The following is a 16,023-nucleotide window of genomic DNA, read 5'->3' on the forward strand; positions in this document are numbered from 1 at the left end:
TAATATCATGTCAGTCATTGTCAGTCATAGGTTTTCATAGTCTAAAATTAAACTCAGCTCACAGTTGTTCTTCTCAAATGCAGTACATTGTTTATAGGTGCTGATACCAATTTGCATCTTGAAATTTTTCGTAAAATTAGTATGCATCTGTATAGTATTTATTATCCACATAATCTATTTTGTAACTAGAAGCTGATCAGGCATGTGCTGTCAGAAATTGTTTTCGGTAGGCCAAGAAAAGATGGACAGATGTGATGTATGAGTGTGGTATAGTACCCTAGCTGATGAAGTTAAGATATTGATGAAAGATCTGGTTAGTTGGATTCAGTATTTACAAAGGAGCATGATAGATGTTTTGTACTCCTTTTTATTAAACTGATGTTTGATGGAATGACTAAGTCTAGTTGATGTATATGATGTACATCGGTAAAGAAAAATAAAATAAAGTGCAGATGATTAGACCTGTGAAGTGGAGTTAGGATTCCAGAGACTTGAATGATGTATGAATGATTGTTTGTCCCATTTCATTGGGCCTGCCTTTTTTTAGTCCCCTACCGTTGAAACTGGTTAGGAGTTATAGTTTTGCGCAGTTCCATCAGTATGTCAGCCCATCTGCAATTTAATTTCTGCTCTGTAACTTCCCTATGCATGGACAGATTTCAACATAACTTCACACAATTATTCCCCCTACCATGATGGTGTGTCAAGCAGAACAACCACCTATGTACTCCAGAGGTCAGTTACATAATATGTATGGTTATCATTCGGTAGGGGACTTTGTATTGCACGGCAATACTGAATGCACTTGTTAATTTTATCTATCCCAGATTTGGGATCCAACCTAACCGGTTTAGGTGAGAATAGAGTTCAGGATGATGGCGGTGATGATAATACAGCACACCATCTTTTCTTCTTATTATGAAGATGCAATTGAGTGAAGCCATCACATAATGATTTATGGAATATCAAGTTGGTTATGGGAGGGTTCAGTGGGGATATGTTTTTTGCCAAGGCTCACCCACCCAACAGGTCAAAAAGCAAGTTTCCAACTCATCCAAACTTGTAGTTATTTCAATTCACTGCACTTCACTTGTTGCTTACCACCCAAAATAAGCCTAAAACAAGTTTGTAGCTCACCAAAGCTGGTAGTTATTTCACTTTACTGCATTTCACTTGCTTCTTAAACTCCAGCACAGCACAGTTGTCACTACCATACATGAGATTAGTGAGTTGAAGGCCAACTTGAACTAAACATATTACTGTAAGCTTGCATGTTGGTGAGTGTATAAGCAAAAACAATGATCATACATTGACAAGTGAGGCATAAAAGGCTCAAACTGATTGTATAAGCAAAAATGCTGTCATACATTGAAAAAAGGTCCTAACTTTTTTGTCATCATACAAGCAGTTTGTTGCATACCTATTCATAATGTAATGAGGGTCTGCTGTACAACTTAAATTGAGTTATTGAATACTGGATGATCATGATTCACAATACATCTCCAGGAATTGAATTTAAGTACCTTATTTGGAGGTCACAGCCTATACACACTGACAACTGGGATTGTTCCCCTTGCATTCTGGACCCTACTTCACCCATCCTTGAATGGGAGGAGAGTTGGGAAGATAATGGTGATGTCAGTTTTGCAGAGCACTTGACTCAGTAGATAAGAAAAGACTTAATGATTACTGTATATTGATTAACATCATCGCTGTTGTTTTTGTCATCATCATCATCTTTGTTTCCATCTTTGTCTTTGTTTTTGTTTACTTTTTTTCCTGTTTGTCTCCATCATTCTCCCCCGTCTCTCTCTCTCTCTCTCTCTCTTTCTGTGTGTGTGTGTGTGTGTGATAAATGGGAGGAGTATGATCTAAAAATAGAAGTAGAAGAGAATATAAGTAGAACTATCAGCATTGCCTAATGTCCATGAATCTAGTCATTTGCCATTCAAGCCCACAGACTCCTTGCTCCATCTCACTGCAAGCCATTTCATTTTTTTTTTTTTTTTTTTTTTTTTTTTTTTTTTTTTTCAGTGAACAGATTTGGTACATAACAGAAATTTGGGATAAAGTATGATACTTTACAGTAAATATTACAAGTCATTTTCTTTGACATTTTTTTTCTGTTATATTTTATACCAGCTGTTGTATGGAATGAGTTGGTAGCTTTGAACATGTACAGTATAATATGAATGAAGACTGCCTGTTTATGATTGTGTTCTTGTACTTCAACAGTGAGTAAAGTGGTTTACTTTGCAGGCAGGGACCACTAGAAGGTACTCCATTCCTGGATGACTACATTTCCACCCAGGAACAAGTGGTTGACTACCTCACACAGTTCTCTGGCATCAAACCTGGGGACTTGGATGCCAATTTTTCTCAGAAGCACCTTACAACCCTGAAATCCACTTATGTCAAGCTCAGATATCTGGTTGATAAAGGAGTTAAATTTGTTGGGCATGGCTTGAAGAATGACTTTAGGTAAGTTCATTGTAATCCATAGTTGGTTGTATAGTAAGTGTTCACAGAGCTTTTCTTTTTTTTCTTTTTTCTTTTTTTTTTCTAGTTTTGGAAAAAGTTTACAGATTTCCCTTTTTTGATATTCTGTTTGAGAGAAAAATAGTCCTGTATTTTTTTTTTTTTATGCAAGGAAAAAAGAATCAAAGGCCAGGAGCCTGCAAATGTAATGTATGATGTAACTCATGTGTCTATGTATAAACAGCAGGTGCAGAAAGTGAGAAGTGTGAACATCGGTGATAGGGTTGTGAGAGACAGGCCAAAAACGACCTAGGACTAAGTCATAGAGTGTGACCTCAGGGATAAGGGACTGAATAAGGAGTCTGCCAGAATTCGAGCAGCATGGTGAGCTGCCATTAGGTGACCAAGTCTGAAGCATGCAGGCATGTTGAAGCCTTTATGAATGTAATTAAATTAAATGATTTATGTGCAGTGCTTGAGATGTGGGGATAGTTGTTCCCCTCACTTGAACTGGAAGCGTGGATCAGTGTGGATAGTAGTGTACAGGTTAAGTGGTCAGCATGTACAGTAAATGGTCTGAGTCGAAACAGTTCACACTGGCCTTTATTGCAGCGCTTATCTTATATTGCTTATCGACTGTAACATTTAATACAGTAATCCCTTGGCTGTTGCACATAATTGTTACCAAGCCTAGTGTTTGATAAAGAAATGTGCAATAATGAATGCACAGAACCTATGGGATTTATCCTAATTGGTACCTGGCATCCCAAGTGCAGTCCCAAATTTTCCTTTTTACAACAATTTTGACCCATTAAATGCATACATACTGTCACGGTAAGTATCAGGAATGCACATAGGCTTGGTTAGGTGAATAGAAAGTGTTGGAAAGGGCCAATAAGGAAGAAACATGTATCACAGAGAGACCTGAGATGTGCTTGAGGTAAAGGGTTCTGAGGCTAGGGCATGGAGAGTCAGTGGTCTGAATCCACCACCTGGGATTAACTCCTCGAGTAGGGCCTCGGCTTTGAATCCCTTAGAGCCATCAGAAACCACATACACTGCACCATCAGAAGAAACCAGCTCAGGTGCACGATAATGTTGTTTTTAGCCAAAAATTGTGTGATAATGGCAGGAGTGCAGATTTTCATCTTGCATTGGTAATGAAGACCAATACGTCGAAGTGTGCGATAACCAAGGGAGCACTGTACATACAGATACAGTAAATCAACATCATACTGTATACATTTGCTTCCCTGAATATTATTTTTTTAATATTTGAGAAGATAATCTTTCATACTGGAACACAGGTTTTGCTTCACGTAGTTTTCACTTAACATGGTTGCTTTTAGAAAAACATCCATATTGTTAAGTGAGGAATTACTGTCCAATATATAATTAATGTACATTACTTTGTATTCAGCGCTTAAAATCTGACCATGACTTTTTGCTTTCATCCTTAGGGTGATCAACATGACTGTGCCGCCTTCACAGCTCATCGATACTGTGCATCTATTCCATATGTCTCACAACCGCATGGTCTCACTTAAGTTCCTTGCGTGGCACTTCCTAAGTAGGTCCATTTTGAATTTGTATTTGGCACTTTATATTCTTTGTCTTTTGCCTGCCTCTTTTTTTTTTTTGTTCCCTTTATTATTCTCAGTTATCATGTGTTTAGAAAATTGATACTGAAGTAGGATAATAAAACTTGATGGAAATTCTGAAGTACAGTAATCCCTCAAATTATCCAGCGTCATAGAGCCAAAGGCAGGTCCGGGTAATGGCTCATCTGGATAATGAACTTCTCCCCTGACCGCCATTCATACATAGCCTAACTTTGAAAGCCAGTTTAAAAGGCCACTATATTACATTGTACAACACTTGTTCCTGTTGTTTAACACCACTCTGTCTGGTCAAGCAGACCTGAAAACCACAGCCAAGCAATTACCATCATCAAGCAGACCCATCAACCGCAGACAAGCAATCACTACAGCAGGGCCATACCCTGCAGTGACATAAAAAAAAAAAAAAAAAAAAAAGTGGCTACACAAGAAAAATGCAGTCAAAACATGATGATAGGATGGAATAAAATCATGGTAAAATACAATAAAATCAAGGTACAATACCTCAAGCCAGAATAAAATCAAAGTTAACACTCAAGATTCAACCATACCCCATCAGTTTTACCCAGGATCTCCTGCTTCTTCAGAGTCAACACTTCCCTCTTCCTTTTCTCTGGTGAAGAGGCCATCATCATACACCCTAGAATGAGGCATGCAAGGAATAGCAAGGCCAGCAGCAGGTAGAAAATAGCCACAAAAGCCACTGTGCACTGCCATAACAACTGTCCAAGGGGAGCTGTTTACAGTATGGGACCTGCATGGGAAATGAGAACGACCGAGAGTCTCTCCAGTGGTTGGTGGGTGAACAATCCAGCCAGACAGGGCGGTGCAACAAGGTTATTCCCACCCAGCTGGGCACGAAAATGTTGATGCGACCATAATTTCCACTTGGACACAAGCATTTTGTTCAGATATTATGAAAAAATGTACGAATAACGGTTTTGAACAGCCGGATCACAGGATCTGGGTAATGGATTGTCTGGGTAATGGCCATCCAGATATTTGAGGGATTACTGTATGAAGATAGACTTGTGATGTACAGTACTGGTTCATGATCAGCTCTGTTGTTGCTTGCTTTGTTGTCCACTGTATGTGCTATCAAGCCATGTTACATTAATTGTTTTTCCATTCAGGATATCCACATTTAAAAACTGACTGTAGTTGATTGCTTCATGTACTGTGGATATGATTTGGTGGTGATTGAGAGTGAATATTTGAGTGTTTGTAGTACAGTACTTTTGAATATTGATGAGCACCAGTGTGATGTCAGAAGTGTCTTTTTAAAACAGCATACCATTATCATATTATTTGAAATTGCAATTGAGTGCTACTGATGAGGAGCCAACACATTGTGGCTCTGTGCACCTTGGGTGGAGTGTAGGAACTGTAGCATCCACCTGGGAGCCAAATCTCCTCATATTTCCTTGCACCTCGCCATGGGGAAGGATCTCTTCCAACCCTGGTGAGATGCTGTCTACCACGAGGGGGCAATGGATCCCTGCATGGTGTAAAGTATGTACTGTACTTTAACTCTACGAGGGCTCCACAAAAACATTCATTTACATGTGGTTAGAGGGGCTGCTCAGCCAGACAGATTGGAGTTAAGCAACACAACAACAGCAACAGTAATTTAAAACAACAACAACAACAACAACAACCTCTTTGTGTAGTGACACCAATAAAACTGGGTGGTTCCATGGCTTGGTATTATAAACATCCCTCAACTACCCCTCTGTTCCTCAAACTGAGGAGGATGAACATGCTGAAGCGCAGCTTCAACCTGCAGTCTACTGAGGTCACAACAGCAACAACAACAACAGTGGTGAATCCATATCATGATATTGCACGTAAAGTGGGAATTGTATCATGCTGTCTTCATTTTTTACCTATACTGATCACCACACTGCCTGAACCATATCACAGGGGGCTGAAAATGATGGTATACCTCAGACCTAAGAATATTAACAATGGTCCTGCTAGACTTTAGAATATCTTTGTGGAGAGAGCACATCCAGTTTCTGTACCTCATTGCAAAACTGTAGGTTATGGTACAGTATTTTGTTTCTTTAAAATACCTACATCTTTTGAGAAGTGTGCTATAACCCTTAATCTCTTGTACTTGATAATATGTTCCTTAAAATATGCAAAATTGTTTGTCAGTGGCCAAGCTAAAATACAAAAAATGTCTTTAAGCTGAAACTGGTTAATTTAGATTATTTCAGATCCTTCAACCTGACTATCTTTCCTAGGCTGAGTACAGTAATTTGGGATTACAGTAAAGTCTCACATCTAACGAGTAATAGGTACCAAAAAACACTCATTATATGCGAATTCGTTAGATGCGAATACACAAACATATGGGGAAAATTATAATAGGTATAAAAAAAATTGGACTGAACCCCTAGTTTGACCATATTTTCACTCATTATGTTAGTTATTGGCATTAATTTATGTCATGTAATCATACATAGTGATATGAAATATAAACTAGAGAAGAAATAGTGTGGATAACTCACCCGTGAGTGATGAATACGGTGCGTGAGTAAGACGAAAGGTGATATCTGAGGTGGGAAGGGAGGCTACTGGGCTGCTCCTCCTCCCTCTTCCTCACCTACGTCACCACCACCACCCTTTTCCCTCCTTTCACTCTTCACAGCCTCTCACGATGCCTTCCCAAGTATCATTATCTTTTCGTCTGTATTCTTTTCCCTCCCAGCAAATCCAGAAAAGTCGTCAGGAATGTCACAAGAAGATTCTATATGTTATCATCATCACTCACAGTCTCTTGTCCTTCATTTCCATCAAGATTTGCCACAACTTCCCCTAGCTCATGTCATTTGTTTAAATATTCAGTGATAACTGTTTGTCTTCTTTCATTCACTTTCATTGGATAGGTTTCACTGAGCTCTCGGTTTAGTTTATGTAGCAAAGGTAATGCCTTTCGACACGCACTCAGCCAGGGTGGCGACAGATTTGAACCGCTGGCCCGTGACTTTTTTCGTTAGGTTAGAAATTTCCTTGTTGGATACAAATATGGGTAGAGGTCCAATAGTGTCGTTAGATACGAATTCATTAGATGTGAACTCGTTAGGTGAAAGATCACACTGTATTTAGAATAGAACACAGTTGACATACTCTGGTTGACAGAGTTAAGATGACAGCAGCATCCCCCAGTCTAATGAAATTATATGGCAGTACCTTGAATGAAACACCCAAGTGAAGCCCAGTCCTCTAAATGAATACCGTAACCAAGCTGTCTCAAACCCCGTGGAGAGGGAGGGAAGCCTCTAATCTGAATATAGTCCTATTGATTGCGTTATAATGAAATTTGTAAGTTAACCAGTGATTTTATCAGAAAAGTTATGTATTTCACTCTGAAGCTGATTACAGTTTATTGATCTTCACCCGTAACAGAGCTGAAGATACAAAGCGTGACACATGACAGTATAGAAGATGCGAGAACAGCCCTTGCTCTGTATCAAAAGTACTGTGAGCTGAAGAACAGTGGGGATCTGGTGATGGAAGTTCAACATCTCTACCAGGCTGGTAAGAAGGCCCAGTGGAAGGTGCCAGGAGAAGAGGAGGAGGAACAATGAGGGACAGAGCAGAGCAGAGTTGAACACAGGCTTATTAAATTGAACCTGGAGTTGCACAGATTGTGGTATAGTACACTTGGTAAGTTTAAATAAGAGCAGAATGGAGTAGAGCAGAGTTGTTGCTTAACCATGGTCTGCAGACCGAGTAGAACAGTTAGAACACTGGCTCGGTAGTTTGAACTTGGAGCTGCCCAGCCGTATGTGTTGGTAAGTTGGTATCAATTGGTTGGTTTGGTATATTTAAGTGGTGTGTACTTAGATATATTTTTGTATTAAATACTTTAAGGATGAATTGCACAAGCAAATGGGAAAAGCTTGTAGAAGGTAAGATCTGATGGCGGTGCATCTGTTAGCCAGTAAATGTATTGTTTTTTATCATAGAAATTAGCTAAAATTGTACTTTTGTATTTACCAGTACAGAGAGAAAATAATAATCTATAATTTGTGAAGCTTTGATGAAAGTCCAGATTTTTAAAGTAGTATATGGTTTTAATGAGCCCTTCTCAAAATATAGTAATGAGATAAAGTGTGCATCAGCTTGAGGTAGGTGAAGATTTTAAGTTTGAAAGTTCATTGTACATTCCCAGTTTTGATATTGTGGCCATCATGGAACTTTCATGTGTTCAGCATTATACATCACTTTGGTTTGGTAATAGAAAACATTTAGGTAATACTGGTTTAGGCATGTTCCTGGATATAAAGTACAGTATACAGTAGTAGCGCAACTCTACTATAATTACCTGCAGACTTTTAATATAAATAATTTAGGAAAGGCCACTGTATCATACAGATAGGATGAATATAGCTACAAGAGCCACACTAGTTAGCAGACAAGTGTCACTGTGTATTTGGTCACATTACAGATATAGTATGTTGAGGATCTGCTATTTGGATTTTCTTTTCTTTTTTATAGAAGATTTTAATGTTTGTAAATAAAGAGGTCTTTGAGGATATATAAATTGTTCCTTATTCATATTATATTTATCTTTCATTTATGTTGCTTGAGTGGTGCTGGTGAGGAGCACCTTCATGTGGTGGCACCAATATAGCTGTACAGCTCCACAACATGCAGTAGATTTATAAACATCCCTCAGCTCCCACCATATCCCAGTAAAGGAGAATGGTGAGCTGCTGGAGGAGGGCAGCTTCAGCCTGCATTCCACCAGATTCATGTTCCAGAAAACACAAACTTTTTCGGACCAAGCCTGTTGTCTATCTGTCTGTTGCCAGACATCTTCATCCTGTAAGGGATGGCCACAAAGAAATCACCTCCATGTTGCCGTGTCCCCTGCCATTTTGCTGCCTGTTGGTCAGATCTCAATTGCATGTTATAATTTGCTGCAGTATGTTTGGGTACAAGTCACCCACTTATTACCATTCAACACCTGTTGTTGTCTAACAGAATGGCCCATGGATTCTTTGCTTTAGATTTTTTTTTTTTTTAATCAAAATCTGTGTATGGATGGACTGGTACTGTCTTATTTCTCTGCAGTTTCCCACCACAGTACCACAGATTGCAACCTTGTGGCATCAATCTTGGCCCAATTTTGTATGTTCCGAGCACTGTGTGGTAATGTTAATTCCTCCTTTGCTTGACACGATGTTCATCATGTTGCGTTGTACAGGATGGTATTTAATGACTCGATTCGAGTCCGTGCATGAAAGGGTTAAAAAGTGTTACATTTTCTTTCATAAAATATGTCTTGATTGAGCTGCAGTAAACATCTTCATAACAAATGTAAGAAGATAAATTATGTATAACTTTCAGTACCTTATATTATGATCTGAAAAATTTTAAGTTTTTCACAATATTCATATCGCATGCTTGCATGCAACAGCCATGGCCGCCTAATGATGGCTTTTCACGTTGCTTGATCTCTGGCAGTCTCCCTACTCAGTCCCTTATCCCTGAGGTCACACTCGACTACCTTTTCCCAGGCCACTTTATATGTGAAAGTGAATTGATTAGAACACATAACAAACATGGCATTACCTTTTTTTTTTTTTTTTTTTTTTTTTTAACACTGTGAACAGCAAGAAGTTTTACTGAAGTATCCCTGAGAAAAAGATTCAGGTTTAAGCAACATAAATAAGACGGGGGATAAACAGTGCAAACTTTTAGCAGTGTGGGCCCCGTGCAGTGATGAGTGGGGTGGCAGGTCTTGCTGCAGTAGATTCAGGCAACACAGGGAAAGGGATGATTGCTCAGCACTCAGCTGTGGTAGGACACATAGTGGTATGCAGTACTTTAAAGGGTTCATATGCTGGGTAGTAACCTTATGTCATTCCAAGGTGTAGGAAAGCATTAATTTTGCTCTTGTATTTTTTATGGCTTTAGGAGTGGCAGAGGATGTGTGGATCAAATATTTGCAGTGAGACAGGTAGCAGAGAAGGCTTGTGAGAAGGACCGTAACGTGTTTATGGCATTCGTGGATCTGGAAAAAGCATATGACAAAGTGGACAGAGAAGGATTGTGGAAAGTTTTGTGCATGTACGGTGTAGATGGTAAGCTGCTTGGTGCCGTTAAGAGTTTTTATGATGGTAGTGAAGCATGTGTAAGGGTTAATGGGCATCTTAGTGAATGGTTCACGATCGGTGTGGGCGTGCGACAAGGTTGTGTGATGTCCCCATGGTTGTTCAATATGTATATGGATGGGGTGATGAGAGAAGTAAAAACACAAGTAATGAAAGAAGGATGGTGTTGGTAATGAATGGTGATGGATGGAATATCTCAAATTTGTTGTATGCTGATGATGCAGTACTGCTTGCAAGTACCAGACAAGAACTTGGTAGGCTAGTGCAGAGTTTTGCTGATGTCTGTGAGTATCGTGCCTTGAGAGTAAATGTAGAAAAGAGTAAAATGGTGGTTAGTGAGAAAGAAGGTGACTCCCAGTGTGATGTTACAGTGAATGGAGAGAGACTGGAATTGATGAGAGAGTTCAAAGACCTGGGTACAGTGATAGCAAAGAGGAAGATGTACAAAAGAAGTTGAAAGTAGTATGACACAAGGAAGAAAAGTAGCTGGTGCAATGATGGCCTTGGTAAGAAACAGGGGCTTGAGTGTTGCGCTGCACGAGGCTTACATGAAGGAGTGTTAGTGCCAACTTTAACATATTGATGTAAGACTGTTAGTGTTGCGCTGCACGAGGCTTACATGAAGGAGTGTTAGTGTCAACTTTAACATATTGATGTAAGACTGTGGTGTGGCATGAAAATGAAAAGTCAGGAGTAAGAGCAGTGGAGATTGGACTGCTGAGGAATTTATGTGGAGTACAGAGGGTGGATAGGATATGAAATAATGTGATTCGTGAAAGATGTGTAGTGAGGAAGTTGGTGGACACCAGAATTGAAGAGAGTGTACTGAGATGGCATGGTCATGTGGAGAGAGTGGATAACAATAGAGTGGTGAAAAAGGTATATCTGAGCAAATTTGAAGGAGGGAGGAAGCAAGGTAGGCCAAGGAGGAGGAGAGATATGATGGATGAGTGTGTGAAGGAGAGAGGTTTGGATGTTGGTGAGGCTAGGGAACTGACAAGAGATCAAGCTGGCTGGATGAATGTTGTGAGGACAAGTGCGTGATCAGGGATTTGGCATCCCTTTTTAACGTGACAGCGTCCGGATTGACTCAATCAGATACGTTTATGTGAAGCTACAGAGCGTGGTGAATGTTTTTGGGGTATCTGATAGAGCCAGGATTCAGAAGGCTTGAATGATGAGTGAATGGAAGCGTGGCCCATTGGACTGGGCAAAGTTGGGCTGTCTGGACATTGCTACTCCTCACCCTACCCTAGGGTGGGAAAGGAGGTCCAGATGATGATGATGATGATGTATTTTTTGTGTACTCAACAGGACTGTAGGTAGAGAGTGTAGTGGATTAGGGATACCTCACCCTCATTTTCCCCACTGGCAAACTTCCTGAAGCCCCACATTTGGATCATTCGCCTGCTGTTAATGGCCCTTCTTGTTTTATGTCAGGTGAGTGATGGAGAGAATGGTTTAGAAGTGGTTGGGGATATTCTGATCAAATATTTGCAGTAAGACAGTGGAGAAAGCATGCGAGATGGACTGGAAGCTATGTATGGAACAGGAAAGAAGCATACAACAAAATGATTAAGGAAGGATTATGGAAGATATTACATGTGTATGGTAAACTGTTGAATGCTGTGAAGATTTTCTGATGAGTTTGGAGATGTCTGAGTAAGTGGTTCTGTTTCATTGTTCGAGTGAGACGAAGTGTGTAATTTCCTCATGTCACTAAGTATACAGTACTGTATACATACTATATGGATGGGGTTGCAGTATTAGAGGGGTTTAAGGTGAATTTTTGAGAGAGAGGGGCACTGTTTGGAATAAATGGTAGTGTTATCTCAAATCTTGAATGTAGATTATGCCTTGTTGCTTGCTCTTAGTGAACATGAGCTTTGCAGTCTGATGCCTAGTTTTTTAAATGCTTGTAAATATTGTGTTTTGAAAGTAAATGTAGGTAAGACTCAATTGATTGCTGTGGAGGTCAGGATGTATTATGATGGTGAATGGAGAGACTTGTCAGCAACTAACAAGGGTTCTGTGGTTGGCAGGTCCTCCCTATCACCTCCACTGCAAGCTACTGCATATTATCACACTGATGAAGACTCACTATCACCATCCAGATATCCTATCCTCAGCCTTTCCTGAAAGGGAACATGTTAGGCAACACACAGGTAAATGAAGGATAAATGTTTCCACATTTATTTCAACAGAGTACCCAGATCCATTGTCATAAAGATCTTGGAAAGTCAACTGTATCTTATAGCTGGGAATTCACAGCAAGGGTGTACCTGGTACAGTAAAAGTCCTTTAATCCGACCACCAATAATCCGAATATCCCAGTACTCTGAATTTTTCAAGGCAGCAGATAATTTGATGTGCAGTAATAAATTTAAGTGTATCCATCCATCCATTATCCAATCCTACGTTGCCCCACGAGGAGCGTTTGAGCCCGGGGCTAGGCAAGTTCCATCCATCCATTGCCAGACGCCATGTATCCCAAACGGGGTGGTCAAGGGCTTAGAGTTAATTGTTTTACAGGGAGGGGCACTAAGTGGCATTACGTGAGCAGTAAACCTCATCCACCCCTTGGATATAAACCTTCACCGGCTCTGTCTGATTGGAGCCCCATAATTACCCACTAAACCACTAGGCGCCAAAATTTGGTAATGTGGTTATCACCCAGTAAATGGTTTCCTGGTGTACAGGAAGCCATTTGGCTTGTCAGTCAGTGTACAGTAGTCACCTACAGGCAGAATGAAGAGGAAAGAATGAAGGAAGGAAAGACAGAAGAGGGAGTGTAAAGTCATCCGTAGCCAAAAGGTCGAGGAAAGAATGGAAGAAAGAAAGAGAAGAGGATGGAAGGAAAGAAGTATGGAGGAGTGGGAAGGGCAGACACCTGAGAGCAGCACTGCATCAAGTGAGTACATGGTGAGCGCCCCCACCTACCACAAAATTTAAGTGTATTGAGTGAAAATTAAGTGAATTACAGTAAGTTACTCGAATGAACTGAGTGAAAACTTAGTGAATCAAGTGGATTTTTGCTCTGGACTTTATCTATGATTTATCTGGCATGGACTTGCTCATGGACTTGGATGTACCTGCCTGCAACTACAGTATTCAGCGCATATCTGTGCATTTCCGATGAGTAAAACAATAACCCACATCATTTTAAGTGTTTATTTAATGATCATGTACATATTTCTAATGTTTTCAGAGGTCCCTTCCAATTGTCCGAAGAAACCAATACACTTTACTGTTGTTTAAAAGCCCGTCATTCCTGTGCCATTCGGATTACAGGACTTTTACTGTAATTAGGACAATCTTTGTCATTTTACACATCCTTTGCACCATAGTGCCCAGATCCATTGACACCACTGTCATAAAGATCTTGGAAAAATAGCTGGGTCTTAAAGCTGAGAATTCACAGCAAGGGTGTACCAATTTGGTAGGACAGTCTTGTCATTTGTGATGTAGACAGCATCTGCAACAGCGGTTAATCATCACTGCGTCACCCACCAACAACTTCACACCCTTGAGCACATTAACTCTTGTGTTATGACAGCTGCCAAGAAGAATGCTGTACCCCATTTATGAATGGGTTTTGTCAGTACACTGCAGTGTCCTTAGTCCTTTTCAAGACTCATGTGCAATATATCATAGTGAAGTGGCTGTGAGGTATGATGAATGGAGTTGGTGAATGGGTCCAAAACCCAGTAGGTGCCTTGCGACCACCAGTACAGAATTGTTCCGTTGAGAAAACATTTCACATCTCAGTGCTTTGTACCCCTCAAAAGACCTGTGAGGCAAGCAGGAAGTGAACACCCCCTCCTCTGCTGAATGCTCCTCACTTCATCCCACTCAGCTCCTCCCCCTTTCTCTTTGGGGGAGGTCAGCAGGGTGGTCCTATGTGAGGCCTGGAGGTCACATTTAGCGTGTTTAGGGGTCCTTTGAGATGTTAATGTGGCGCCTTCGCTACTCCCCCCCCCCCCCCTCCTGCTGTACAACTCTTACTTCATCCCTTCTGTCGCACTCTCCCTTCTGTTTTACCCCCACCACCTCTTCTCTCGCCAGACCTACACCATCTTCTTGCCTTTTCCTCTTTCTTCATTCCTGTCTCTCTCTCTCTCTCTCTCTCTCTCTCTCTCTCTCTCTCTCTCTCTCTCTCTCTCTCTCTCTCTCTCTCTCTCTCGATTCCCATCCACTCTTAAAATCAAGTTCAGTCTTTTTCCATCCATCTCCCACATCTCTCTCAGTAATTTACTTTCACTTCTTACTTTTACTATATAAACCTCTTTACCTCAGGTTTTTTAAAGTCACATGATCCGGTTGTGAATAAATATATATATATTTTTTTCTAACATTTTTTAAACACAAACACAGTATTCTGAAAATATTGTTGGGTTCCGAAGATTACATTAGTGGGTTTCGAAATTATTGTTGATTGTCTCGTTAACTGTTGTAATGAAGTGGATCTCTATTCATGTCCGCGGGTGCACAATACTAGAATATCGGTGGATTGGATAGCGGTTCTGATTGGGTCGGGTGAGTTTATATTGTTACAGTTTGATCCAATGATTTTCGTATGGTTAGTCTCTCTCTCTCTCTCTCTCTCTCTCTCTTAGTGTAGAGGGGCGCGGTAGCACAGTGGTAGCGCGCTGGACTTGTAATGGGGGGGATTGCAAGTTCGAGCCTCTCCCGGGCTGCCGTGCCGGGAGGGGTAGCTCCCTCCTGTAACCCTAGCGGGGCTATATAGTCCAATACAGGGCTTAGCTCGGGGGAACTCCATTTCTCCCATTCTCTCTCTCTCTCTCTCTCTTTTTGGCCACAGGTTTAATACTGTAGTCCATTTCTTAAGGTCCTTCTGCGTGCCATACACTCGTGTTGCTTCGGCACTGATATCCACCCGTTCATATTGAATGCATGCTAGGGCTGTCATATTCAGGCCTGATGTTATTATGTTACCGATGTTTTTTTGACATCTGTAGGTCTTGTGGAAGATAAGCAAAGTCTGTATTAACGAACTTCAAATAAACTGTTTGCCATCAGCCTGGGATCGACCTCACGTTCTTTTAGACAACATATCACCTCGCAAACCAGCTGACCTTGGACGTAAGTCGTCGAGCAAGGCAAGCCAGATTGGCTGGTCAGGCTTATTTGAGTTGTGTGAAATATTTACGTGAAAATAAAATCTCTGACTTTAACAAGAGTAAATAAATAATAGAAGTTACTGTTGCTAACCCAGTATAAGTACCGTTAGGAGAATATCTTATGATGATACCAAGGATTAAAAAAAAAAAAAGTCATTACTGAGAGTTAGCCTACTGCAGCGTTTCTTAACCTTTTCCGACTTCAGCACCCCCCGTGTCATAAGGTCTCAGACCAGCACCCCTTTACATCTGGTTACTGGGACTACAGTTGCTACACTACTGCAGGGTTAAAGTGAAGTACTGCCTGACAGTTTATTTTATACATTCTCAAATAAAAAAAAATCAAGGATGCCAATACTGAGCAAAACCAATAAGAAAAAAAATAATACGGCAATTGCCAGCACCCCAAAAAATTGATTTCAGCACCCCTGGGGGGTGCTTGCACTCCAGGTTAAGAAACGCTGGCCAACTGGATTTAACAACAGCAAACAAGTCGTGTGGATGGATAAGACGATCACGTTTCCTTCAGTCGTTCTCGGTGGGTTCGGATGGATACTTAAGACCTAAGAGGTTATTTGTAAAATACCCAGTTTCCCGCAGGAAATTTAACTAAGTCATTTGGTTAGGTTGGGTCTCTTTTCAAGTGTCTGTTAA

General features: G+C 40.6%; 1 protein-coding gene across 1 annotated transcript in view; it reads left to right on the top strand.

The window, feature by feature from the left end:
* PAN2 (PAN2-PAN3 deadenylation complex catalytic subunit PAN2) overlaps nt 1-7,905 on the top strand; it is a 65,413-nt gene extending 57,508 nt beyond the window's left edge. Inside the window, exons 22-24 of the mRNA XM_080279361.1 lie at nt 2,260-2,481; nt 3,939-4,048; nt 7,512-7,905. Of these exons, the coding sequence (XP_080135487.1) occupies nt 2,260-2,481; nt 3,939-4,048; nt 7,512-7,693 (514 nt within the window). The 3' untranslated portion in view covers nt 7,694-7,905. The remainder of the gene's footprint in view (nt 1-2,259; nt 2,482-3,938; nt 4,049-7,511) is intronic.
* Nucleotides 7,906-16,023: the final 8,118 nt, after the last annotated feature.

This window comes from Coenobita brevimanus, chromosome 78 (assembly GCF_032717465.1).
Source record: "Coenobita brevimanus isolate Jiangsu-jjx chromosome 78, ASM3271746v2, whole genome shotgun sequence".
In the NCBI taxonomy this organism is placed as follows: domain Eukaryota; kingdom Metazoa; phylum Arthropoda; class Malacostraca; order Decapoda; family Coenobitidae; genus Coenobita; species Coenobita brevimanus.